The 22,982-nt window shown below is 58.7% G+C and overlaps 10 protein-coding genes across 10 annotated transcripts; 6 read left to right on the top strand and 4 right to left on the bottom strand.

Moving 5' to 3' along the window:
• Nucleotides 1-57: 57 nt before the first annotated feature.
• On the bottom strand, nucleotides 58-439 carry ACA1_105980 (uncharacterized protein; the record flags this gene model as incomplete). Its single annotated transcript, XM_004336242.1, has 2 exons — nucleotides 58-281; nucleotides 349-439. The coding sequence occupies 2 exons, from the start codon at nucleotides 437-439 to the stop codon at nucleotides 58-60; spliced, it is 315 nt and encodes a 104-aa protein (XP_004336290.1).
• Nucleotides 440-729: 290 nt separating this feature from the next.
• ACA1_105970 (phytanoylCoA dioxygenase family protein) lies at nucleotides 730-2,328 on the top strand (the record flags this gene model as incomplete). Its single annotated transcript, XM_004336241.1, is given in 9 exon segments — nucleotides 730-777; nucleotides 792-881; nucleotides 1,023-1,149; nucleotides 1,244-1,352; nucleotides 1,369-1,387; nucleotides 1,611-1,738; nucleotides 1,816-1,916; nucleotides 2,055-2,184; nucleotides 2,292-2,328. Coding segments are annotated over 9 exon segments (789 nt in total), but the record flags the coding sequence as incomplete, so codon positions are not given.
• A 380-nt stretch (nucleotides 2,329-2,708) lies between these two features.
• Nucleotides 2,709-4,922, top strand: ACA1_105960 (uncharacterized protein; the record flags this gene model as incomplete). Its single annotated transcript, XM_004336240.1, has 10 exons — nucleotides 2,709-2,775; nucleotides 2,886-3,117; nucleotides 3,176-3,305; nucleotides 3,424-3,619; nucleotides 3,713-3,804; nucleotides 4,099-4,194; nucleotides 4,290-4,355; nucleotides 4,460-4,513; nucleotides 4,621-4,738; nucleotides 4,816-4,922. 10 exons carry the CDS (start codon nucleotides 2,709-2,711, stop codon nucleotides 4,920-4,922), a joined length of 1,158 nt encoding a protein of 385 aa, XP_004336288.1.
• Nucleotides 4,923-5,064: 142 nt separating this feature from the next.
• On the bottom strand, nucleotides 5,065-5,508 carry ACA1_105950 (NHL repeat-containing protein; the record flags this gene model as incomplete). Its single annotated transcript, XM_004336239.1, has 1 exon — nucleotides 5,065-5,508. One exon carries the CDS (start codon nucleotides 5,506-5,508, stop codon nucleotides 5,065-5,067), a length of 444 nt encoding a protein of 147 aa, XP_004336287.1.
• Nucleotides 5,509-6,469: 961 nt separating this feature from the next.
• On the bottom strand, nucleotides 6,470-9,566 carry ACA1_105940 (ARID/BRIGHT DNA binding domain containing protein; the record flags this gene model as incomplete). The annotated part of the gene is given in 8 exon segments (XM_004336238.1): nucleotides 6,470-7,120; nucleotides 7,131-8,357; nucleotides 8,426-8,541; nucleotides 8,634-8,704; nucleotides 8,784-8,942; nucleotides 9,013-9,116; nucleotides 9,308-9,428; nucleotides 9,493-9,566. 8 exon segments carry the CDS (start codon nucleotides 9,564-9,566, stop codon nucleotides 6,470-6,472), a joined length of 2,523 nt encoding a protein of 840 aa, XP_004336286.1.
• A 209-nt stretch (nucleotides 9,567-9,775) lies between these two features.
• Nucleotides 9,776-10,877, top strand: ACA1_105930 (eukaryotic porin protein; the record flags this gene model as incomplete). The annotated part of the gene is made up of 2 exons (XM_004336237.1): nucleotides 9,776-10,395; nucleotides 10,538-10,877. The coding sequence occupies 2 exons, from the start codon at nucleotides 9,776-9,778 to the stop codon at nucleotides 10,875-10,877; spliced, it is 960 nt and encodes a 319-aa protein (XP_004336285.1).
• A 415-nt stretch (nucleotides 10,878-11,292) lies between these two features.
• On the top strand, nucleotides 11,293-13,107 carry ACA1_105920 (uncharacterized protein; the record flags this gene model as incomplete). The annotated part of the gene is made up of 11 exons (XM_004336236.1): nucleotides 11,293-11,383; nucleotides 11,459-11,589; nucleotides 11,712-11,832; nucleotides 11,909-11,974; nucleotides 12,072-12,164; nucleotides 12,256-12,333; nucleotides 12,416-12,490; nucleotides 12,570-12,650; nucleotides 12,723-12,797; nucleotides 12,894-12,974; nucleotides 13,064-13,107. The coding sequence occupies 11 exons, from the start codon at nucleotides 11,293-11,295 to the stop codon at nucleotides 13,105-13,107; spliced, it is 936 nt and encodes a 311-aa protein (XP_004336284.1).
• A 945-nt stretch (nucleotides 13,108-14,052) lies between these two features.
• On the top strand, nucleotides 14,053-16,711 carry ACA1_105910 (RFX DNAbinding domain containing protein; the record flags this gene model as incomplete). Its single annotated transcript, XM_004336235.1, is given in 4 exon segments — nucleotides 14,053-14,120; nucleotides 14,437-14,509; nucleotides 14,525-16,309; nucleotides 16,433-16,711. 4 exon segments carry the CDS (start codon nucleotides 14,053-14,055, stop codon nucleotides 16,709-16,711), a joined length of 2,205 nt encoding a protein of 734 aa, XP_004336283.1.
• Nucleotides 16,712-17,149: 438 nt separating this feature from the next.
• Nucleotides 17,150-17,967, top strand: ACA1_105900 (deoxyuridine 5'-triphosphate nucleotidohydrolase; the record flags this gene model as incomplete). Its single annotated transcript, XM_004336234.1, has 5 exons — nucleotides 17,150-17,247; nucleotides 17,337-17,428; nucleotides 17,531-17,650; nucleotides 17,735-17,797; nucleotides 17,894-17,967. The coding sequence occupies 5 exons, from the start codon at nucleotides 17,150-17,152 to the stop codon at nucleotides 17,965-17,967; spliced, it is 447 nt and encodes a 148-aa protein (XP_004336282.1).
• Nucleotides 17,968-18,078: 111 nt separating this feature from the next.
• On the bottom strand, nucleotides 18,079-20,411 carry ACA1_105890 (protein kinase domain containing protein; the record flags this gene model as incomplete). The annotated part of the gene is made up of 10 exons (XM_004336233.1): nucleotides 18,079-18,129; nucleotides 18,219-18,501; nucleotides 18,546-18,798; nucleotides 18,919-19,087; nucleotides 19,180-19,307; nucleotides 19,413-19,500; nucleotides 19,627-19,650; nucleotides 19,745-19,982; nucleotides 20,057-20,226; nucleotides 20,313-20,411. The coding sequence occupies 10 exons, from the start codon at nucleotides 20,409-20,411 to the stop codon at nucleotides 18,079-18,081; spliced, it is 1,503 nt and encodes a 500-aa protein (XP_004336281.1).
• Between the last annotated feature and the right edge of the window lie 2,571 nt (nucleotides 20,412-22,982).

Below are 22,982 nucleotides of genomic sequence, written 5' to 3'. Positions count from 1 at the left end.
TTCGTTCTTTCTTCTGTCAAAGAACGAAAGCGAAGCGAAGTGAGAGTGGAGGGAGGGTTACGGGGCCGGCCGGCAGGTGATGCCGAGCCACTGGCAGTAGTCGGCGCTGGCCGGGTCGAGCCAGCAACCGCTGCCGTTGTTGTTGTTCTGTTGTGGCGCGCAGCGGTGGTACCACCGGGGACCGCCGGTGGCGTTGTAGAACTCGGCCAGCACGGTACGCACCACATCGCCCTCTTCGCCGAGTTGTGCGGCCACACCAGCTTCACTCCCGCCCGGCACGGCTGTGGCTACAAACACCGCGCAGGGGCGAAGAGTGTTAGGTTTTTTTTGAGTGTGGTACGGGTGTACCTCCGACAACGGCCAGAAAGGCGATGGTCACGATCGACAACAGGACCCACGAACTGCGCGGCCCAGACGCTCGTCCGGCGTCGTCTTTCATCTTCGCGTCTTTGCCCCGACAGCGAAACACCGAGCCACCAACAATATAAAAACGAAGAAACGGAAAAAGAAATACCCACCGAGAGAAAAAACAGAATATTAGTTTTTCGCTATTTTCTTCCACAACTTCTTCAGTACCACGCACAGATGACTTCACACGATGTACACTTCCTCTCTCTGCTCTTCTGGGACCTCTCGCTCTCGCTATCATGAGACCACACTGCGTTGCTGATCACTCGTTGATTCGTGAATGGATGGAAAAACCAATCAAAACCAACAACAGTTTCAGGAGCTGAAGAGCAGTTCGACGAGAACGGCTACGCCGTGCTGCCGGGCTTCGTGCGCCCGAGGAGGTGGCCACCCTCAAGGGCCGCATCGAACACCTCATCAAGGAGTTCGAGGCCACCGAAGAGTTCACCATCTTTTCCACCAAGGAGCAACCCGTACGCTCTACACCTCCACCACTTCCCCTTCAAGCCACCCCTTCCCTCCAACACTCTGTGCGTGTTGTATGTGTCGTGTGTCGTGTCGTGCGGTGTGTGTCGTGCGGTGTGTGTCGTGCGGTGGTTGGTGTCTGCATACAGACGAAGACGAACAAGTACTTCCTGGACAGCGGGGACAAGATCCGGTTCTTCTTCGAGGAGAACGCCTTCACCGCAGAGGGCGAGCTCAAGCAGGAGAAGAAGCTCTCCATCAACAAGATCGCCCACGGTACCGCACACACCGCACGCACAGCACACCACACGCACGACACGCACCACCGCACACGCGCATTTGCTGATGTTCGGTTGACTTGTGAGCGCAGCGCTGCACGACGAGGACCCCGAGTTCAGCAAGTTCTCGCGCAAGCCCGAGATGGAGAAGGTGGCGCGCGAGCTCATCGGTTTCCAGAACCCGCTCCTCATCCAGTCCATGTACATCTTCAAGCAGCCCCGCATCGGCGGCGAAGGTAACACACACGACACACGACACACGACACACGACACACGACACACGACACACGACACACGGCACACGGCACACGGCACACGGCACACGGCACACGGCACACGGCACACGGCACACGGCACACGGCACACGGCACACGGCACACGACACACATGCACAGAGGGTTAATGTGTGCGTGACGACGATGGTGGTGATGATGGTGATGTGCAGTGTCGCCGCACCAGGACAGCACGTTCCTCTACACGGAGCCGCTCTCGTGCGTCGCCTTCTGGTTCGCCTTCGAGGAGGCCACCCGCGACAATGGCTGCCTCTGGGTCATCCCCGGCTCCCACAAGCACGGCATCAAGCGCAGGTCGGCGACCCCCCCTCGCCGCGTGTGTCGTGTCGTGTCGTGTGCGGTCGAGCCAACGAACGCGCGCGTGATCACAGGTTCGTGAGGGAGGGCGACGGGGTGACGTTCAAGCCGCCCAAGGGAGACGACCCCGAGTGGGCCGACCCGACCCAGTTCGTCCCCGTCGAGGTGCCCGCCGGTACGTCCACTCTCTTTCGCCTCAATGATTCCATTAATCCTACTAACAACCAACCAACCAACCAACCAACCAACCAACCAACCAACCAACCAACCAACCAACCAACCAACCAACCAACAATTACTTAATGATCAACAGGAACGCTGGTGCTGATGCACGGCAGTCTGGTGCACATGTCGTACGAGAACAAGTCCGACCAGTCGCGTCAGGCCTACACTCTGCACATCGTCGAAGGCCCGCCCCACGCCACCTACCCCGCCGACAACTGGTACAGCAGCTTTTTATTATCATTAATCCTTTACAACACCCCCCCCCCAACCAATCGACGTGCTCTGTTCGCTGACGCGATTGGCTGCTGTTTTGTGTTGCGTGCAGGCTGCAGCGACCCGCCAACCCGCCCAGGGGCTTCTAAGAAGGGACCCTTCCAACAAGTGCAGGCCGGCTGCACCAACAAACTTTGAACAACCGACTACCAATAAACCAGAGGGGATTGGAGCATATGTGGGTCTACAATGTTGCAATATATCAACAACGCGGTTGTTGGCCATCATCAGAGGTGGTGTTTTTATAAGCTGCATGCATGAAATTAAATGGAGATCTCGTCCGAATTCGGCCTGGCAAGCCAATGGCTGTCTGTTGGGCATTCCGGAACCGATAGCTGGGCCAACCGAAGTGCAGCAGCGGCCTTCTCCAGGCAACACACCAGAAGCAGCAGCCAGAAAGAAGAAAGAAGCGGCTGCGGGGCTCTGCCGCCCGTCTTGTCTTCTTCACACAAATCCCCCGTGTCCAGCAATGGTGCCCTACTCCCCTTGCTTCCTTCTCCTCATGGTGCTGCCGGCGCTACTACTCGGCCTCGCAGGTGCTCAACCGTCTATTTATTTTTTATTATTTTTGCCCCCGCAAGTTATCATTTTTTCTAAATAATATTGTTTTATTTATTCCTGTATTTATAATTAATTTATATCGTAGGGGCCAGCCAGCGGTGCTCGTTTCACGGCGTGACGGTGGTGCCGCTGGACGGCGGCGGCAGCGGCAGCGGCGGAGGTCTGACGGCAGATGATGTGCGGGCGCACGTGGAGGAGAAGGTGGAGTGGGTCGACCCCCAGAAGCAGCCCTGGTCCTGCGTCGACGGCCGCGCCACCCAGCCCGGCCTCACCACCCCCGCCGGCGACTCCGGCGAGTTCATCCTCGGCCTCGTCGCGTACGTGTCGTGTCGTGTCGTGTCGTGTCGTGTCTCATGCGAGTGTGTGCGCACACAGGTACGAGGAGCGGCTGCTGGCGGTGATGCCGCGCGCGGGCCACCTGACCGAGCACGACGTGACGGCCCTGTTCGAGGACTTCGTCCGCACCATCCCCTACTCCCGCCGCTTCTACATGCACACCGACGAGGTGAAGCCCCTACGCCCCCCACGTAGCTCTGGCGAAAGTACGACACTCACCGGATGTGCGGTCATGCGTGTGTCGTGTCGCGTGGTGTGTGTCGTGTCGCCCGTCGTGCGTGGTGTAGCACGCGGTGGAGCGGTTGCGGGAGGCGACGGGGGACGACGGGTTCGATCCGGCGCGCAAGCCGGCGCAGGAGGACCAGGCGCAGCTGCTGGAGCTGCTCGCCGACCCGGCCTACCTCGGCTGCGGCCACCTGCGGCTCCTCATCCAGCACCCCGACCAGTACCGCGTGCGCCCGCAGCTCACCCAGTGGTTCATCAGTACATACCCTTCAGTCATCATCGTCATCGTCACCATCATCGTCACCTTCATCCACATCGTCGTGATCATGACTAACGTGTGTGTGTGAGCAGAGGCGTTCTTTGATTTCATGTGGAACCACGAGCACGGCGGCAAGTTGCACCACCACACGTCCATCGCCCTCGTCGAACTGGAGGGCAGCCACGTGTGCGCCACCCCTCCTCTCGCGTGTGTCTCACGCGGCACGCGCCGCGCGTTGCGTTTCGCGCACAGCACTCACACAACACACACACGCCCATCACTCCACTGTTTGTCCACACGAACAGGGGAGCAGGCCGTGGTCGTGATCGACACCGACAAGTCGCACCTGGCCCCGGGCCGACGTGGTACCACGACCCCTCCTCCTCACCTCGACGTGGGCGTGTGATCAGTGCAGAGCTGCGGCGGCCTGACCGGGGAGTTTGTTGTTGTGCGCGTGCGGGCGCGTGTGCGCGCGTAGTGCATGGGGCTGGCGCCGATGATTCCGGGCATCGACGACCTCAACTCGTTCTTCACCGACCACGCCTCCTTCGTGTCCCTCGGCATCCGCGGCGAGGTAGCCCTACCTACGCTCTCTCTCTCTCTCTCCTTCACCACTGCTCTCGAGTCCATTGAGCACACCTGGCATCGTTCGTGGTGGTGACAACAAAGGTGGCCCGCTTCTTCGCCGGAAAGCTGGACGAGCAGTCCATCGGCCTTTCCGACGCGCCCATCATGGTACCCACACCTCGCCCCCCCCCCCATTGTTAAAACACGCACGCACGGCATTGGTCGGGTCGTTGTTGAGAGAGAGAGTGGTTGGTCACGGTGTGGTTGGACAGACGCCGGGCACGACCCTGCACGCGGACAAGAACTACGCCCAGCTGCTCGGCCGCGTACGCTCGCCCTCGCCATCCACTGTGAGACCTCTCGAGCGCGGCGTTGGCGCCTTAGCTAACCTCTCCGAAACGTTTCGGCGTCGTCGTCGTCGTCGTGTGATCAGATGACCGAGCTGGGCAACATCCAGCTGGGCCTGACGGTGGGCTATCTGGCCAAGGGCGAGCCGCAGTACGCGGTCAACATCGTCGTCGACCGTGAGCGGAAAATGGGCATGATCATAGGTACGTACCCTCTTTGGCCTTCTCCTTGATCAACGAGTTGTGAGTAGTGTTGACCCTCGAGGGGGTCGTCATCGTAGGGAGCCTGGTGAGCATCGCGGCATGGGTGGTGGCCCTCGCGGCCATGATCCTCTTCGGCCGAAGAGCCCTCCGAGAAGAAGAGCGCAATGCGCACAACCTCGTGTGAGCATTTTTTTTTTTAATATAAAATATTGTAATTCAAATTTTAACAAGTAGGCACAACTCACAACTCTCATTGTCGTGAGCTGCAGCTTCTGGTGTGCGCACCTCGGTCCGTTAACCACTCGCGCTTTTAAACGAGACTTTTATTAGTCGGATTCGGGCCAATGGCTCACCTCCCACACCCACACACCCCGCTCGTCCGTGGCCACATACACACGCCGCTCCACTTCGTCCACGGCCACGCCGGTGAACAGCACGACCTCCTCTACGTAGTAAAGGCAACACATCGGAAACTTGAGGACTCCATCAAGTCCCTTCACAAGTGCAAACATCGCCACGGCCTGGAAACCCTCCTCTGTCTCTCCGGTTACGAGAACGTGGCCGGTTGAGAGGAGGGCCAGGCGGCATGGCTTCCGAAGACTGCCGGTGTCACATGAACTCAGCAGCTGCAGGCTCTGTTCGTGGAAGACGTGCACACATCCGGCCTCTTCATCGGCGACGACAATCATTCCTCTGCCTACAGCCACGTCAGTTGGGGACTTGAACGTTGCGCCATCAAGCTTGATGATGTCATCGTAGAACGGCTCCATCGCATCGCGTGTCGAGAAAACCTTGACCGCGCGGCCGCCCGTGTCAGCCAGGAAGATGCGTCCACCCGAATTCGCAACCCCGGATGAACCGCACAGTCCGTGGAGAGGTGGTGTGAAGATCATTTTTGGAGTGCTCTCGGGAATGATTCCAAGTGGCGCAGAAAGGTCGTAGGACTGCACCACCCGGTCGCTTGCCTCAGATACGATGAGGCGGCCGTTGGAAGCCCTTACGCTCGTGAAAGTCCCCGTAGGACCTTCAAGTGGGCGTAGCGTGGAATCATTGACGGAACAGATGGAGAGATTGAGATGATGGACCGCGTGGGCTACGAAGACAGTGCCTCGGTCCACTGACAGGCCTGCGATCGGAGCCTCTGCCGTGATGACGCGGACAAGTGTTGGTGGCAAGTTGTTCTCTTGGAGATCGCTCGTCCTGGCCTCCATTGTTGGGAGTCGAGTCGATCGGTAGAAAAGTTGCGGGTAAGAGTTGTGGGTGGCGTGTAGATGTTGAGGCTAAGAAGGGCGCCTGCCGGCAGCTTTTTATAAAAAGCGCTCCGAACGGAGAAAACCTACGGCCAATCAGCATCTGGATGTCGACACCAACGTCCAGTTATTACCGAGAAAAAAGCACATTCTCAACCACCATGGTGGCCCCCCCTCCCATTGGTTGACTCCCAATTCTCGTACTTTGTCTTGTCTTTCCCAACTGCCGTTCCCGAATTTCCTGAAGGCAAGGGCCGGATTGGCTGACCAAGCGCCCAGGTTTTTGTGGGAAACATCGGCTTGTTGCAGGGGCGAAACCAAAATTCTTCAAATTTTTGGTGGGCTGAGCGCAAAAGCCAGCCACAGTGTAGGGGCACGCGGCTTGGTTGTTCTTCCCTTCAGGAAAGTCAATATTACCTGTGGTGATTATATTTGTTGTTTATTTGTTGGCATTTAGTCTATTTTGTTGATCGTTCAGTCTTCAGAAGGCGGTGGGTGACGACGAGGCCACGGCGAGGCCGATGTTGAGGAGCAGCTTGTGGAGGAGCGGGGCGAGCGGACCCTGGTGGGGCGCGAGGAGCATGGCCTGGACCACGAGGCCGTCGTACACGCGCAGGGCGTCGCAGCAGGCCGGGTCATCGGCCAGCTTGCTCAGCACCAGGCCCGCCTGCTTCCGCAACCGCTCCCGCACACGCTCCACCACATCGCCCGCGTAGCCGTCATCGCCCTCGTCCCGCCGCTTCCGCTTGTTGCCGCCGCCGACGCGATGGCGGGCCGCTGTGCTGCTGGCAGTGGCGGTGGCTGTGCCCACAGCTGCCGGCTTCTCTTCTTCGTCCTTTTCCTCGCCATTCGCGGCAGCCGAGGGTGGCGTCGCCTTCTCGCTTCCGGCTTCGTTTTCGTTTTCGTTCTTTTTCGTCGTTTCCTGGTCCACCTCCATCGCCGCGTCGGCTACAGCCGTCGTCCCGTCTACTGGCGCCACCTCGCCGGCTGTCGCAGAAGTTGAAGTCGCGGTCGGCGCAGCTTCGCTCTTTTCCCCACCCACCACGCCCGCGTCGTCGACCTTATGTCGCTTGGCCGCTCGCTTTTCCTTCTTCGTCGTCGTCATCTTCTTGATCCTCGTCTTCCTCGCCGCCTTCGCCCACCACCGACTTCAGGAAAGCCTTCACCGCCTCCTCTTCCTCCTCCCCCTTCCGCTTGAGCGTCGCCGACGCGTCATCCGCCTCAACGTCGGCCTCCTCCCGCTCCTCTTCCTCCTCCTCTTCCTCCTCTTCCCGTTCCTCCTCATCGTCGGCCTCGCCGTCTTCGTTTTCGTTTTCGTTCTCGTTATCATTTTCACCGGGCTCAACGTTATGGCTGCTGCTGGGGGTGGCGACGAGGCCGAAGAGGCGGCGCATGAGGCCCGGGTGCGCGGGGAGCCGGCACGCGGTGCGGGGCGAGCACTTGGCTAGGTTGAGCAGCACGGCCAGCACCGCGCCCTTAAGCTCGGCCACCTCGCTCTCCCGCTCGCCCGCCCGCCGCCGGCGCTCGCCTCCGTCGCCCTTCGCCCGCTCGTCGTCGCCCTCGCCCTCGCCCGCCTCGTCGTCATCGCTGCCGTCGCGCGCGCAGAGGAGGCGGGCGAGTGCGTCGAGGAGCGCGTCGGTAAAGGGCAGGAGGCGCGCCTCGTTGTCGCCCTCGTGCGTGAGCTTGCGCAGGCACTCGACCGCCGTCCACACCGTCTCGTCCACTTCGCCCGCCGCCGCCGCCGCAGCTGACGTCGCGCCCGCCCCAGCGCTGTCGACAAAGTAGAGGAGCGCCGGCGCGGCGCGTGCGACCGTGGCCGACCCGGCCAGCGCCGGGTGGTGGCACACGCTCGAGTACACATCGAGCGCATTCCGGCTCAGCCGCTCGACCCACTCGCGCTTGACCGACGTCGGCCGGCGGCGCTGACGACGCTGGCGCTGGTCGAGGCGGCGCTCGAGGTTCATGAGGCGGACGACGGTGCGGACAAAGCGGCGGTGGTCGGCCAGCGCGGCCTCGTTCTCGGGGATGCAGGAGAGGTTGCGCACGATCTCCCACACCTTGACCCCGCGCTGCCGTTCCGCTTTGGTGGGCACGGCCAGTGGCGCCACGTCATCATTGCCCTCCCCGTCGTCGCTTTCGCTTTCGCTCTCTTCGCTCTCTTCGCTCCCTTCGTCTTCGCTGTCGTCGTCGCTTTCGCTTTCGCTTTCGTTCTTGTCGTCGGCGCCGAGGGCACGGAGGAGGAAGGAGTGGTAGGGCCGGGCGTGGCGGAGGAGCGAGTCGAGAAGGCCTGTGAGCGGGATGGCGCTGAGGTGCAACTGCTCCTCGAACGACAGCACCAGCAGCGTGCCCAGCGCCCAGTCCACCTGCGCCTGCACGACGCGTGCGGAACACAAAGTCAGCCTTCGTACGAGTGTGTGTGCGCGCGTTGCAAGCGTACGCTGGGCGTGGACTCGGATTCGAGTGCGAGGGCGACGAGCCGCAGGGCCGGATGGTACGAGGCCCACGCCCCCTTCAGCTGACTGCTCGCCTTTGGGATCGCCGTGCGAGTGTAGTCTGTTTTACACGGCACGCCCCGACACACACACACACACACACACACACACACACACACACACACACACACACACACACACACACACACACACCACAATCAGAAATGCAGGGCCGGCTGGCAGGAGGCTGGGTGGGAGGAATTGGTGCCTTGGGGCATGATGTCCTGTGCGGAGCGGAGGGTGAGAGCCGAGCGGGTGGTGATGCCGCCGGCGTTGGCCGAGCCGCTGGCGACGGAGGCGAACGAGGCCGCGGACACGCCAACGGGTCCGGTGATGCCCCGCTCGCCAGCGATGGCGGCCGACGTGCGCGCCGCCGCCTCGCTGGCCGCACGGCGCGTGGAGCGACGCGTGCCCGGGCCGTAGGCCGGCGCGATCGGCTCGCGCACCTTCCCCTCGTCTCGCCTGTCGACACGACACACGCAATGAGTGTGAGAATGTGAGGAATGCAACGTGCACAAGCGCGCGTGCGTACAGCATTCGTTCTTCCTTGCGTGGCCGACCAACAGGTCGCTTCGGCACCATGGCGTCGTCATCGAGGTTGTGGAAAAACCTTCGCTCGTAGGCAAACAGGTATTTCTGGTCTCGCACACACGCAACACGCACACATGCAACACACGCGCAACACACGACCCCCACCACCGCACACGCACCGGTTAGGGAGAAGCCAGGGAGAAGTGGTGGGCGGAGGGGAGCGGTACGAGGTAGTGGACGCGTAGGGCAAAGCCGGCGTTGGTGCAGGTCGGGGGGAAGTGGAAGGCGGCGGCCACCTCCTTCATGCCCTTGTTGGACACCACCTCGTTGAGCCCGCCCCGCTTGGTGACTTCGTGGTAGAGCTTGAACAGATCGACCTCGCGTTGGCCCAGCTGCGGTATACGGTCGATCGGCGTACTGCGCGCAACGATTAAATTCCAAATGAAGTAAATTTCTGGCTCTGGGGAAAATGGTTGCGCACCCTCGCTTCTCCATGTAGTCCTTCAACTTGGCCAAGAAGGCCTTCCGCTCTGCCTGGTCCTCATCCCCTTCCATTTTCTTTAATTAAGCCGGTTTTTTGTTTTATATTCATTTTCTTTTGATATTTTTCCTTTTGCAGCGCCACGTCACGCGTCCAACGGACAAAAATCGGAAAAAAGTGGTCGGATAAAGCCGGGAAGTTACCGGCGGCAGCGGGAGGGTGCGGGAGGTGTGGTTGTTTGGTTGTTCTGCCGTCGTAGAAGAAGAATCGTCGATTAATTAAGATGTCGTACGCCCCCGCTAAGCCCGTCTCCGTCCCCGTCGTGGTCGTCCCCACCGTTGTGAGGCCTGCCGCCCCGCTCTACTCGAACCTCGGCAAGGGCGCCAAGGATCTGCTCAGCAAGGGCTTCCCCTCCACCTACAAGGTCGAGGTGACCACCAGCGCTGAGAACGGCGTCCAGTTCGTCTCCTCCGCCGAGAAGAAGCAGGCCAACAAGACCGATGTCGTCGTGGGCACCTTCCAGCCCAAGTACAAGCTCGCCTCGCGCGGCCTTGAGCTCACCGGCACCTTCGATACCGACAACCAGATCAAGGCCGAGCTCGCCCTCGATAACCTCTTCGTGCCCGGCGTGAAGGGTACCTTCAAGGCCCAGACCGGCGCCAGCCACGATCTCGAGGCTGCCTTCGAGTACAAGCACGAGGTCGGTACCTTCACCTCGACCTTCGTCCACAACCCCACCACCGCCAAGACCCTCCTCTCGGCCACCGCCACCGTCTCGCGCCAGTCGGTCACCGCTGGTGTGGAGAGCAAGTACAGCCTCGCCCCCGCCCAGCCCGGCACCCTCACCACCGTCACTGGTGCCCTCAACTACAAGGCCGCTACCCACGATCTTACCGCCTTCGTGTACGTGCGATCTAGATCCCCCATCTGCGCATTTTTCCTTTAATTCGTCGGATCATTTTTCTCATTTCCTCCGATTTGAGAACAAATGGACCCGGATCAAGATGGAGTCACTGACCATTTGTTCTCGCTGCGCGCGCTACAGTAAGAGCGATGCCGGCAGCGTGACCGATGGCGGCGATGCCCCCAGGCTCTACTCGCTCGGTGCTCACCTGCACTACACCCCCTCGAAGGAGAGCAGCTTCGCCTCCTCGCTCGACTACGACCTCCAGAAGAACACCATCAAGGTGACCATCGGCGGCTCGCAGAAGCTCGATGCCCGCACTGAGACCAAGGCCAAGTTCTCCTCTGATGGTCGTCTCGGCCTCGGTGTCGCCCAGCAGCTCACCCCCGCCGTCAAGGCCACCCTCGGCACTGAGCTCAACACCTTCGACCTTGCTGGTTCCACCCCCAAGTTCGGCGTCCACTTCGAGGTCAGGGCTTAAGTTTCCGTTGTCGCTTCTTCATCTAATTAGCAAATCACACATTTGCGCAATCTTCCCCCCCCCCCGAGTATCATACACCCAATAAATGTCTACGCATTCTGGGATAATCCATTTCCTCGTCCACGCAGTTGCCTTTGTTTTTATTTATTTTCTGCACTTAGAGTGGTTTTTATTTATTATTTATTTAATGATTTATTATTATTTCTCCTCATTCATCCCTGTTGGGCCGCACGAGCCAGCAGGGTGTTTACCCTTTGACTGTCGGGGTGGTTTGCAGGCTGGTTGCACAACGTTTCTAACGCCGAGAGTGATCCCGGCCGAACTCCGTCGTGGGCGATAAGAGTTGGCCCACCCGCTCCCGTTATCTTCTTCGCTCTTCACCCGACCACACCAACAACCAACCTGCTCCTCGGCAATGGCAAACCTCCTTCGTAGTCCTGCACTCTTGTTGTTGGTGGCGCTCCTGAGCTTCATCGCCTCTTCCGCCCTCGTCTCGGGCGCCACACGTACCAACCCCAACCCCAACACGTTGATGCACCCCTCATCTTGGCCTCTTTCTTATCTTTTTGCACTATCAACAGTCGATGTGTGCCCGAGCCCCGGGGCCTGCGCCTATTCGTCGGTCACCGCGGCTCTGCTGGCGGCCAGGGGCGGCGACGTGGTCCACGTCCAGAAGGGCAACTACGCCAACGAGGCCACCACCAACGTGATCGTGACCTCCGACATCACCCTCAGGCACCACCACGCCGCCCTCGACAGATCTCGAACATTCACACCATCTAACATCTTACATTGTCGCTTCTTGACGGTGGTCACTACAACAGCGGCGACCAGGGCGCTGTGATCTCGCTCTCGTTCGTCTACCCGACCAACCAGTGGCTGACCATCAATGGCACCCTCACGCTGGTGGGCGATCTCACGCTGGTCGTGAACGCGGGCACCTGGCCGAACAACGGTACCACGCGATGTCCCCCCACCCCTGCTTGCGACCGAGATCTTACCTAACACAATTGCGCGTTGCGATGCAACAGTCATCCTGGTGCCTACCGGCGGACAGCTCGTCCAGAAGGGCAACCTCAACTTTGTGGGCGGCAATGGTTCATCAATCAATCCCCAACATTTCTCACATGCCACGACGCAATGTAGCACAGAATGTGCTGATCTGGTCGACAATGTTGTGTTGCTATTCCTCAGCGCGCTATGCCGGTTCGGGCATCACCGTGCAGGGAGTCTACAAGCAGACCGGAAACCTCAAGGCCGTGTCCACAGGCGCCACGGCCTTTGGAGGTTTGTCGCCCCCCCCCCCCTTTCTCTTTCTTCTCCACTTCTAATGCAACGCCACACAAACTCAACGCTAATTTATTGTCATCGACCCCAGCCGTCGTCCAGCTCGACCAGGGCACCTGGCTGCAGGACACCGGAGCCAGCGTTGACATGCAACTTAGCCTGAGCAATGGTACGTTCGCCCAAACAACTACATCTTTCACATAACATTCTCCAACCAACCAACCACAATCACAATCGACCACCGATGGCAGGCGTGTCTTTCACGAACGGCGGCTCGTGGCTTCAGAAGGGCGACATCAACATGAAGCTCGATCAGAGCTCGAATGGTACGTTTGCTGGGTGACTGTGTGGGTCCAAACGTGTGACTCACGGCCATCCCGTCACATCTCAACGCAACAACAACAGGCGTTGCTTGTCTTGTGAAGCCCAACAAGGTCTGGGTGCAACAGGGACGCGTCAGCATGACCACCTCCAACTTCAGCGTCGGTACGTGTGTGCGTGTGCGGTGGTGCGTGTGTGCGTGCCGCTTCTCACTTTTGATCAATGTGATGTGCGCAGGCATCTCGCTCAACACAGGCAAGTGGCAGGGCTTTGGCGACATCAACATGAACGTGCTGGACTCTGGAAGCGACAGTACGACTACTGGCCGCCCACGCCTCTAACCACTTTCATGCGCCGCAAAGAGGCTTTCCTACACTTACCCTCTCACCCTCTGATGACCACGTCCAGGCATCAGTTGCTACAATCCCACCGTGGATGTGGTCGGTCGCGTGCTGGTCCAGAAGAACAATGCCTGCTACACCCTGCTGGGTACTTCACATCACATCACATCACTTCTGAAGTGTGCATCGTGGCTGATGATGGTAGCTCACCTTTCTTTCCTCCAATTATTACCACAGTTCCGGCCCGATGCGCCCTCAAGCCCACGTTCTGCCCAGCATAACACCAAACAATGTTGGCCATGTTTTGTTGCCTACAGCAATTGTTGCAGTAATTTGCCACCACTACACCCATTGGCTCTTCCGTCGTCACTTCACTTGGTGGTCTGTTCTGTGGGGCTGGGTTCCGTGGCTTGTGCCTCCTCGTTCTTGGTGGTCGTGATCTTGGATCCCTAGCAACCAACAGAAAAATACTGTCGAAAGTCAACAAAAAATCAAGCTCGACCCCAGGTCATGCATGTGCCAACGTGAACGTGTGTGGGTTGGGTTATGGGAAGGCGCAGCGTGTGTTGTCCGCCATCTGCAGGCGTTCAAGCACAACAACGCACATGCCGCGGCCACGATCAACCCAACGGAGGAGAACGAGGGAAAGGCGGGCGCGGCTCGGTTTGAATTCGACCCAAAGGACTGGGCAAGAGCCGGAGCTCGCCTGTTGCCTGTACGACACGGCAGAAGCATGACGAAGTGGTGGTTGTGTTGGTGGCCGGGTTGACCTTGAAGTGGACCAAGACTTCGCCCAGAAGGGCTTGGTTGCTTTGGGTAGCCCAGAATGTTGAGCTAGGCTGCCCAACCACAGAACCGAGCTCCAATAATTAATTAAAAAACAAAAAGGAAATCCGTAAACGCCACTGGCCAGGACTTTACACCAGGAGTCACAACAAAACAAGAAACCCACCACCACATGGTATTTCTCTCCGCGGAAGAAGACGAAAGAAGCCAACCCACAACCCAGTCTTTGTTTTGCGTGTCTCGACCACCATCACCGCTTCTTCACAAGCCCCCCTCGCACCTCTCCACTTCTTCATTCCCTTCCTTTCCGTGTTTCGTTTGGTTCGACGTTGACGTCAACATCAGCAAGAACATCGTAAAAGGAAGAGGAAGCACAACACCATCGCCACCACCTAGAAGAAGGGAGAAGAGAAGAGAAGAGAGAACACGCAACACACATCATGGCCCTCGTCAACGCCCTACTCAAGACCAAGGAGAGACACACCCACCGCCAATGGATCCTCAACTGGTACGCCAACCCTCGGCCCCGCCCCCCCTCGCCCCCCCATCTCGTGGGCTTGACGCTGTGGGTGTACTTCGCGCCGGTTGTCTTAGTGGTCGACACTTTTTATTTTTCCTCGCCTCCGATTGGCCACGCCGTTTCGTTCTGCGGACTTTCGTTTTTTTTTTGACACACACGTCAAACATCAGCCAACTATTGACACCCACCACGCCTAGCAACCCACCACTTCGCTTCCGTGGGCCTCGTCACTCACCACTTGATGATGGATCCATCTTTCATCTTTCATCTTCTACTTTTTCCATCTTTTTCTCTACTTCTCCAGGTTGGAGGACAACTACGAGTGTAAGAAGGGCGCGACGATCTGCAAGGCGGCCGTGTTCACAGACTACGCCGAGGTGTGCCGCCTGCAGTCCCTCAAGCCCGTGACCAACTCGCTCTTCGGGAAGCTGGTCAAGGCCGTCTTCCCGGCCATCCGCACCTGCCGCAAGGGCCCGCGCTCCGACTCGCGCACCCACTACGCCGGCCTCCACCGCCGACGCGACACCATCTCCCTCCCGCGCGTCTGCCCCGAGACCGGCGAGCTCCTCCCGCCGCCGCTCAACGACGAAGGCCACGCCATCATCGACTCCTTCATCCCTGCGCCCTCGTCTGCCACGTCATCCATGTCGTCTTCGGCCATTCCCGCCCTGCATTACTCGAATTCTTCGGCCGAAGACTGCACCAGCGCGGCGTCGTCGTCGCCGTCGTCGCCCGGGTCGCTCTCGTACGAGTACATGTCGCCCGTCTCATCCGTGGTCGAGGCCTCGGGCGCCCTGCCCGCCTTCCAGTTCGGCCAGCCGGCCTCGCAGCAGCAGCACCACCAATCGCACCAGCACCACCCGCAGCAGCTCCACCACTCGCGCAGCGCCCAGTTCCCGAGCATGTCGGCCTACGCCGGCGGTCATCAGGGCCACGCCCACGCCCACGCTCACGCCCACCAGTTCCACAGCGAGCAGCACGCGGCGGTCCACCAGCTCTTCTACTCTCCCACGCCCTCGCTCTCGTCTTGCTCGTCGGGCTCGGCCTACGACGACGCCCTGTCCGAGTTCGAGTCGATGGAAATTGCCGGCAGCGCCGGCCCCGCGGCCGAGCTGCACGATTCGAGCAGCTTGGCGGCGCAGCTGCCGCTCCCGACGGCACCGGTCTGCCTGTGCGCGTCGTGCGACGGCTTGGCCGCGGGCGATCCGGCCAATGACGGCCAGCCCGCGCTCGACGGCCACCAATCGGCGTCGCTTGAGTCCGTGGAGGACCTGCTGGGCGACCTCGAGCCCCTCCGGCTGCTCCACCTCGACCCCGCCATGCTCCACCACGACGCCACGTCCAGCGACCACCACCACTCCGTCTTCTGCTACGCGCCACAGTCGGCCTCGACCTCGGACTGCTGCGGCGGCAGCGGCGGCTTCGTGCCGGCCGTGCCCATGTCGTCGGCCATGATGGCCACCCCGCCCGTGGCGCCCTCGCCGCCGGCCTCGCCACCCCCGCCGCTCGCTCTCATGTCGGCGCCAGGCGGCGGCGGCGCCGGCGAGTTCGGGAGCCATCAGCAGCAGAACAAGCTGCGGCCATTCCTGCGGCGCACGATGGCCAAGGCGTCGGCGCAGGCGGCGGAGGGCAACCCGCTGGCCGAGGGCTTCATGGGCATGATCAACACGTGCCAGAAGATCATCAAGGACCGCGCCCAGAAGCGACGACGGAAGAGCATCGGCGACGCACTCGCCGCCGCACACGCCGCACACGCACACATCAAGCACGAGCTGCCGCACTACCAGCACTTGTACCACCAGCACGCGGCCAAGAAGCAGCACACGATGACTATCGCCGCCGTCGCCGCCGCTGCTGACGTGTCGTCGACGTCGACAACCATTGTCGACGCCAACGCGCTGGTGCCGCCGTTCGTGCTGAGCCTCGAAGACCTGCAGGGCGGCCACAGCAGCTTCGCATTCCAGGAGAGCGTGCTCGTGTTCGCCAACGAGTACCGCAAGATGTACCAGGCCGTGTTCGACCGACTGGTGCGGTTCGAGTACGCGATCCTGTTCGACGTCGTCTTCTCCTTCTGGAACCAGGTCAAGCTGCAGCCCAACTTCGCCCTTCTGCTCGACCACGACGCCCTCAAGAAGCAGGTCCTCGCCTACGACGCCAAGGTCCTCCACACGTTCAAGGTATGTCTATACACACTCCACGATATTTACCAGATGTTACGTGTGCAATCCAAAACAGTTCGTTGGAAAAGCTGGTGGCTAACTTTGCATTGCTTTGATTTCTGGTTGGGTGTTGTGTTGCAGGACTATTTCCTGATGAATCCGTTGAAGATGAGCGCGCAGCAGTTCGGGGGATTCCTGCAGACGATCGCGTTCCATCTGCCCTTCTCGGTGGAGCGGGCCACGCTGCCGCTGCTGCCGCCCGACCTGAGCGCGGAGAAGATGCGGCTGCTTCAGACCTTCGCGGCCGACCTCCAGGGCCAGGCCCAGAGCCTCACCCTCCCGCAGGCCTCCGCCGTCGCCTCCTCGTACCCGCCCCAGCAGCAGCCCTCGATGACGGTCATGGAGATCAACAACTACTGAGCGACTGCCACCAACGACGACGACACGGACGGCCGACTCACGCATCCATCTGCACACAATCACTCAATCATCACTCACTTCACTTCACACCACTATCTGCACATATTATTCACCACACACGACACGACACGACACTCACACCACCCAGAGAGATCTTCTGTTGTACCTATTGCTCTCCACCCCACCACCACCGCTTTGTGTTTGTGATCACCACTCACTCACGGGATCAATTTTTGTCAATACCCGACAACATACTTATATATTGATACTATATTGTACACACATATATATGGTTATGTACACTACTCTGGGGGACCTCAATGGCGCCGAACATTCGCGGAAGTGGTTTGGCGGGAACGTTTCGCGCCAAAAGCGCCTCCTGCACTCTTTGCGCCGTTTTCCTCCACCATCGCCAACTTTTGCTTGAACACAGCAGCCATGTCCCAGCAGCTCGTCTTGCGAGTCAAGCGCTTGTCGCCCAATGCCGTCCTCCCCTTCCGCGCGACTGTGGGCGCCGCGGGCTACGATCTCTGCAGGTTTGCGCCCAAAGATTTTTGGCGAAGATGGCCATGGATGAGGTAGATTGGTGATTGCTGATTTTTCATTTCAATTCCTTGGATGGTAGTTCGGAGAATTGCGTGGTGCCCGGAAGAGGCAAGGCGTTGGTGAGCACCGACCTCGCCATGGCCATCCCGCCCGACCACTATGGCCGCATTGGTACCGCTGCCCCCCCCCTCTTAGAGACGAACCGTGTTGAGTCTCTCCATCGCGTGGCCTCGTCGCCTGCTTGCTGCTGACTTTTTGGTTGCAACACGCCAGCGCCCCGATCGTCGGTGTCGTGGAAGAACCACGTGGACGTGGGCGCTGGCGTGATCGACGCCGACTATCGCGGCCACGTCAAGGTGTGCCTCTTCAACCACGCCGACGCCGACTTCACCAGTACGTTTCGCTCGCCTCACGATGCCCCCACTCTCGCGCGCGCTCTCGCTCGCCGGCTAACACCACCAAACGACCAACCAACAGTCCAGCAGGGCGACAAGATCGCCCAGCTGATCGTCGAGCGTATCTCCCTGCCCGACGTCGAAGGTGCCCCATACAAGCCACCCAGCCTCTCTCCATTCAACAATCACTCACCACTCCGTGCGCGCGTGTGCGATTGTGCGCGCGTGTTGTGCGTAACAGAGGTGGACGACATTGATGCCACGGTGCGCGGCGAGGGCGGATTCGGGTCGACCGGCGTGTCCTCCAAGCACTAACGCGAAGGCCTTCGAGTGACGCGAGCCCGCAGGGAGCAAGGGGCGCTGGCGCAGGACCCCGGCGGCCTTTGGCTTATTTTTATTTATTTTTGGTAATAATGCAAACAATAATTAATACACCCCACTCGCACGTGCGCGCGGTCTCTTCGCTCGCTTTTCTCTCTTTTTGACGCCACCACCGTCGTGTCGTGTCGTGTCGTGCCTTCCGGTCCGATGACACACGCGCGTGCGCGTTGCGTGTGTGTCATCACGCTCTGGCCAAGTGGGGGGTTGCTGCGCGGATGGATAAGGCGTAGGCGGCTCGGATGGTGGTTTGGGTCATCACTCGCCGCGTCCTTGGTCGTCGTCTTCTTCTTCTTTTTCTTCTTCTCCTTCTCGCCGCCGGTGTCCTTGTCGGCCTTCTCCTTCTTCTTGCTGCTCTTCTTCTTCTTCTTTTCGCCCTCCTCCGTTGTCGTCGACGATGCCTTCTTCTCCTTCTTCCTGCTGCTCTTCTTTTTCTTCTCCTTCTTCTCCTCCTTCCCGTCCTTGTCTGCGCTGGTTCGTGTTTTCCGTGTTGTCGCAACAGCCGGTGCTGGGACTTGGGCCCCGGGGCCGGGGCCGGCGCAGGGGACGAGGCCTTTGCCGGTGGTGACGTCGACGTCGACGTTGAAGAAGTCGTCGCGGGAGCGCTCTTGGCCGTCGCGGCGCTTTCGGGTCCGCTGTTTCCGTTCTTCTCCGGCACGGTCGGGACGGCGGTGGAGGAGGCTGACGAGATCCCAGGCGTGATGGCTCCCGGAGGTCGCGGTGGCAGCAGCGCGTCCCACTGCTCCTTGTTCTTGTTGTATTCGCGACCTGTGGCGGGCGCGGAAGGTTGGTTAGTTAGCTCAAATAGCAAAAGCTAATGCTGAGTATGTCAAGTATTATTGAAAACGATAATAAAAATAAAAATATAAGAAATGTACAACGGCGTACCCTTGATCATGTTGAGCTGGATGAGAAGGAAGCCGCAATCGGGGCGTTTCTCGGCCTGGCCCGACCAGCACGAGGTGATCATCATCTTGAACTCCTCTGGACAGGTGGCGGGCAAGGTGGGTCGGATCCCCTTCTTCGAAACGCCGATCAGGATCTGGAAATCGTAGCGCTGAACAAAGACAAAGAATAAGAGTAAGATTACGTTGTGTGCAATAAGATAAAATAAATCTACATAGATTTTATGAAAGAAAGGCGCAGTACCATGTTCGTGTACTCGGCGTATGGTCGCGCGTAGACGCCAGTGATGACTCGGCTCACGATCTCCCACAGGATGATGCCCAGCGAGAAAACGTCGGACTTGTTTGTGGCCTTTTGCTTCTCGTACAGCTCTGAGACCACACGACAAACGAGCGGCGGTGAGCGACTAGACGATCGCTTTCAACGTTGGGTCTGATCGGCAGTTCACAGAGTGGTGGTAGAGAGGTGGTGGATACCGGGAGCCGAATAGCCGTAGGTGCCGCGAAGCTTGTTGAGGGTGGAGAGCGTGTTGATCTGTCCGTCTGCGTCCTCTGTCACCTCCGTCTGACGCGCCAGACCAAAGTCTACAACCGCGGTTGAGAACAGAAACAGAAGAGAGAGAAGGAATCAGCAATGCCTGCAGCTGTGCAGGGCGCTTCCGTGTGATGGTAGTAGAACGTTACCGCAAACCTTGACGTTGAAGTCCTTGTCGAGCTGTAATGGCCAAAAAGGAAGAGAACGAAGCTTAGCGCTAGCGTGCGACCAGCAAGCGGGAAAGTAGAAAGCTGGTGAGGTCGGGGGAGGGTACGAGAAGATTGAGACTCTTGAGATCGCGGTGCACGATCTGAGGGTTCCATGTGTGGAGATCGTTGACGGCCTGGATCACCTGGCGAATGAGATCGAAGGTCTTGTCCCATTCCCAGAAGATGTCTTGCCGCTCTAGCACGTGGAGCAGGCTGCCCAGTTCACAGAACTCGAGCGCGATGCAGAATCGTGGTCGCATGCAGACGCCGTAGAATTCCACGATGCGAGGCCCCCTCACCAAGCTGGTGTTGAAAAATTGGACAAGATTAATGAGCAACGATTGCCATATAGTCCTAGCTTCGAAATGAGCGTGTACCTCATAACCTTGAGCTCCTTCTTAAAGTCTTGCCAGAGCTTTTCTTCGATACGCTCGCGTAGTACCTTGATGGCGACGGTGCCCCTGCCCTTCAATTCGCCAACGTAGACCGATGCCGAAGTGCCCTCGCCCAAGAACTTGGTGAACGTGAGATCCTTAGGATCGAGCAACTACGTACGCACCCGCGAGTTGTGAGAATGGGATCAAAATGAAGTAAACTCTCTCTATAAGATAGGATCACAAGGTGAGGGCGTACCTCGAACCCCATGCTCCGTTCTTGGTCAGTGTAATCCGATTCCCATTCTTGAAAGCCGGCATTCAGCTTCTCGATGTCCTCCTGATGGTCTGCGTCCATTTTCTCTTTTCGATTGTCTCAGCCTTCTTTTCTTGCAACCTCCTTCCGTTTAGCCTACAGTCTCAGAACAGAACGGCTCGAGAGGCGAGCGACCTATTGAATTAAGTCTTCTTGATCCACAATCTTCTTCCAATCAAGCGGAGGCTGAAGATCTTGAATGGATGTGCGTTTCTGCTCCTCCTTGCCGGCTGAGCTCTGCGAAAATAAGAAATAGCCCAAGAAAACAAAAATGAGGCAACAGCCGAAATAAAGTTGTTTTGTTTCCTTGTCTTCTCAATGCTCACGCTCCACAACCTAACGTGGTGAAGGACTTGGTTTGAGGCTGGCAAGGAGTAACTTGGACCAGATCTGAGAGGTAGGGGGGAGCGGTACCGATGTACTTCTTGTGGTGAGTGAGGCACTTTCCTTCGTTTTCCTTCGTTTCGCGCTCTTCTCCGGGAGGGAAGGCCGTGCTCTGGGAAGCGGAGAGGGCGGAGGAAGAAAAGGTGGTCGAGGTCGACGTCAACAGGCGTTTCCTCCTGAGTCACAGATTGTGCATCTGCTGCCATAAGTCGTCGCTGATCTCTGTCTCGCTCGTGGCGGCGTTGGGCGACGAAGCGGAGAGGGCGGAGGAGGAAGAGGTGGTCGAAGTCGACGTCGGCGGGCCTTTCTCCCCGAGCAACAGATCACGTATCTGCTCCCCAGCGTCGTCGCTGTCTCCTTTCTGGCTCGTGGCGGCGGTGGCGGTGGCGGCGGCGGCGGCGATGGTAGTGGATGAGTCGTCCTTCTCGGTGCCCTCGGTGCTCCAGCGCTCTTGCTTGTCGCCTCTTGCACGTGGTGGCGGTGGTGGTGGCGGCGTTGATGGTGGAAGAGTCGCCCTTCTCAGTGCTTTGGTGGCGGCGGCGGCGATGGTAGCGGATGCGTCGTTCTTCTCAGTGCCCTCGGTGCTCCAGCGCCCTTTCTTGCCGCCTCTCGCTCGTGGTGGCGGTGGTGGTGGCGGCGTTGATGGTGGAAGAGTCGCCCTTCTCGGTGCTTTGGCGCCCTTAGTTGCTTTCTCTGCCTCGCCGCTTGCTGCCTTCCTGCAGCGATTTGGCCGAATAAAATAGAATAAGATAAAAATGAAAAGAGCGTTAAGGAATGGAGGGGACTGGCCGTACTCGTCTGGCTGGCGCGGCTCAGGCTTGTCGCTGTTGCCCTTGGGCTTTTTTGAATGATTGACTGTGAGTGGTCCAACCCAACTCGTGCATGCGTGGATGTGGGCTTGTGTGCGTGTACCTGCTGGTCGAATTCGCAAAGCTGGTTGAAACAGTCCCATCAAATCATGACACCCTGTTCGTGGACATCTTCAACAGGAGGCGGCTCTTCTTTTTCCATCGTGTCCACCACTGTGAGGTGCAGACCTCAGCAATTGCTGCTGATGAGGAGAAGGAATGAAAGAGGAGAAACACACCTTCTTGAGCCGTCATCTGGTGGTAACAGCCGTGGCAGACTGACACCGATTCCTCTTCTTTTTCTGAATTGCACACTGGTGGGTCCTGTGCTTCTGCTGAGGCCTTCATCACAAATGCTACGTGCGCAATTTGTGTTGTTACCCATTTGTTTGCGCTGGGTCAGCATTATGATTGGTCCACCTGCACCACCATGGTAACACCACAGGAGAAGAATGAAGGCAGCACCTTGTGATGAGTAGATCTTCTGCTGGTAAATGGTGCTGTGGCGCGCTGTGCGCACTTTGACAAGCAGCGATTTGATGTCTGGTGACCCTGACAGCTGGAGATGGCAAGGGTTGACAGCAGTGATGTAGTAGCTACTGTTGGATAGTCATCACTTTATGTAATTCCTTATCCTTTTCTTCAGTCTCATTTCTTCCTTTATTCTCATAGTACCCTGTATTATATACATGTCAAACTCCTCAAATACATCATCTTTTTCTCTCCATGGTTACTCAGCCTTGTTCATCACTTGACCTCCCAACAGCTACCATTGGCCTGACAAGGGAGCTTGCACAAGTCCTGGGTGATGGTGTTCCTTCCCTTTCCTTGGAGTGTGATGGTGAAGGGTCATACTGCAGGCGCAAGGAACAGAGACAGCATGGGCAGGTCATCAGGTATCTGGTGGTGGAGCACCAAGGCTGGCAACACCCAGAAGGAGGCATGCATGTCTGTACCAACTGGTAAGCAGGGAGCATTCAATGGTGGCATTAGCATTGTTCCCCAGGTTTGCCTCAACAGATCACTGGGTGGTGATTCCTGAAGAGGGTGGCTGCCTTGGGCCATGCCCTGTGCTTGCAGTGCTACCAGCACAGCAGCACCCCCTGGCACTGAGGCTGTAGCAGCCATTTCAACAGCAGCCATGGGGAAGTGCTGTTGTTCTTGTGGCTCTTTGGGGGGGGGGGACATAGTCACACTTGGTAAGCCTCAACAAGACCAAAAACGTAGAGGAGCTGCCATGCACCTGATAAAGTCCAGTCTCCCTTTGCTTGGAAGGTGTTTGGAGGAAAGTCAGACCTGAGTATGTCTCCCCAATATGTGAACTCATCCCCACAGTCAGACATGAGCCTGTCTTCCAAAGAGGCAAAGCCTTTTGCCCCCC

The sequence above is a fragment of the Acanthamoeba castellanii genome, assembly GCF_000313135.1.
Source record: "Acanthamoeba castellanii str. Neff unplaced genomic scaffold scf7180000084660, whole genome shotgun sequence".
Taxonomy (NCBI): domain Eukaryota; phylum Discosea; order Longamoebia; family Acanthamoebidae; genus Acanthamoeba; species Acanthamoeba castellanii.
This window is presented reverse-complemented; position numbering and strand designations above follow the sequence as displayed.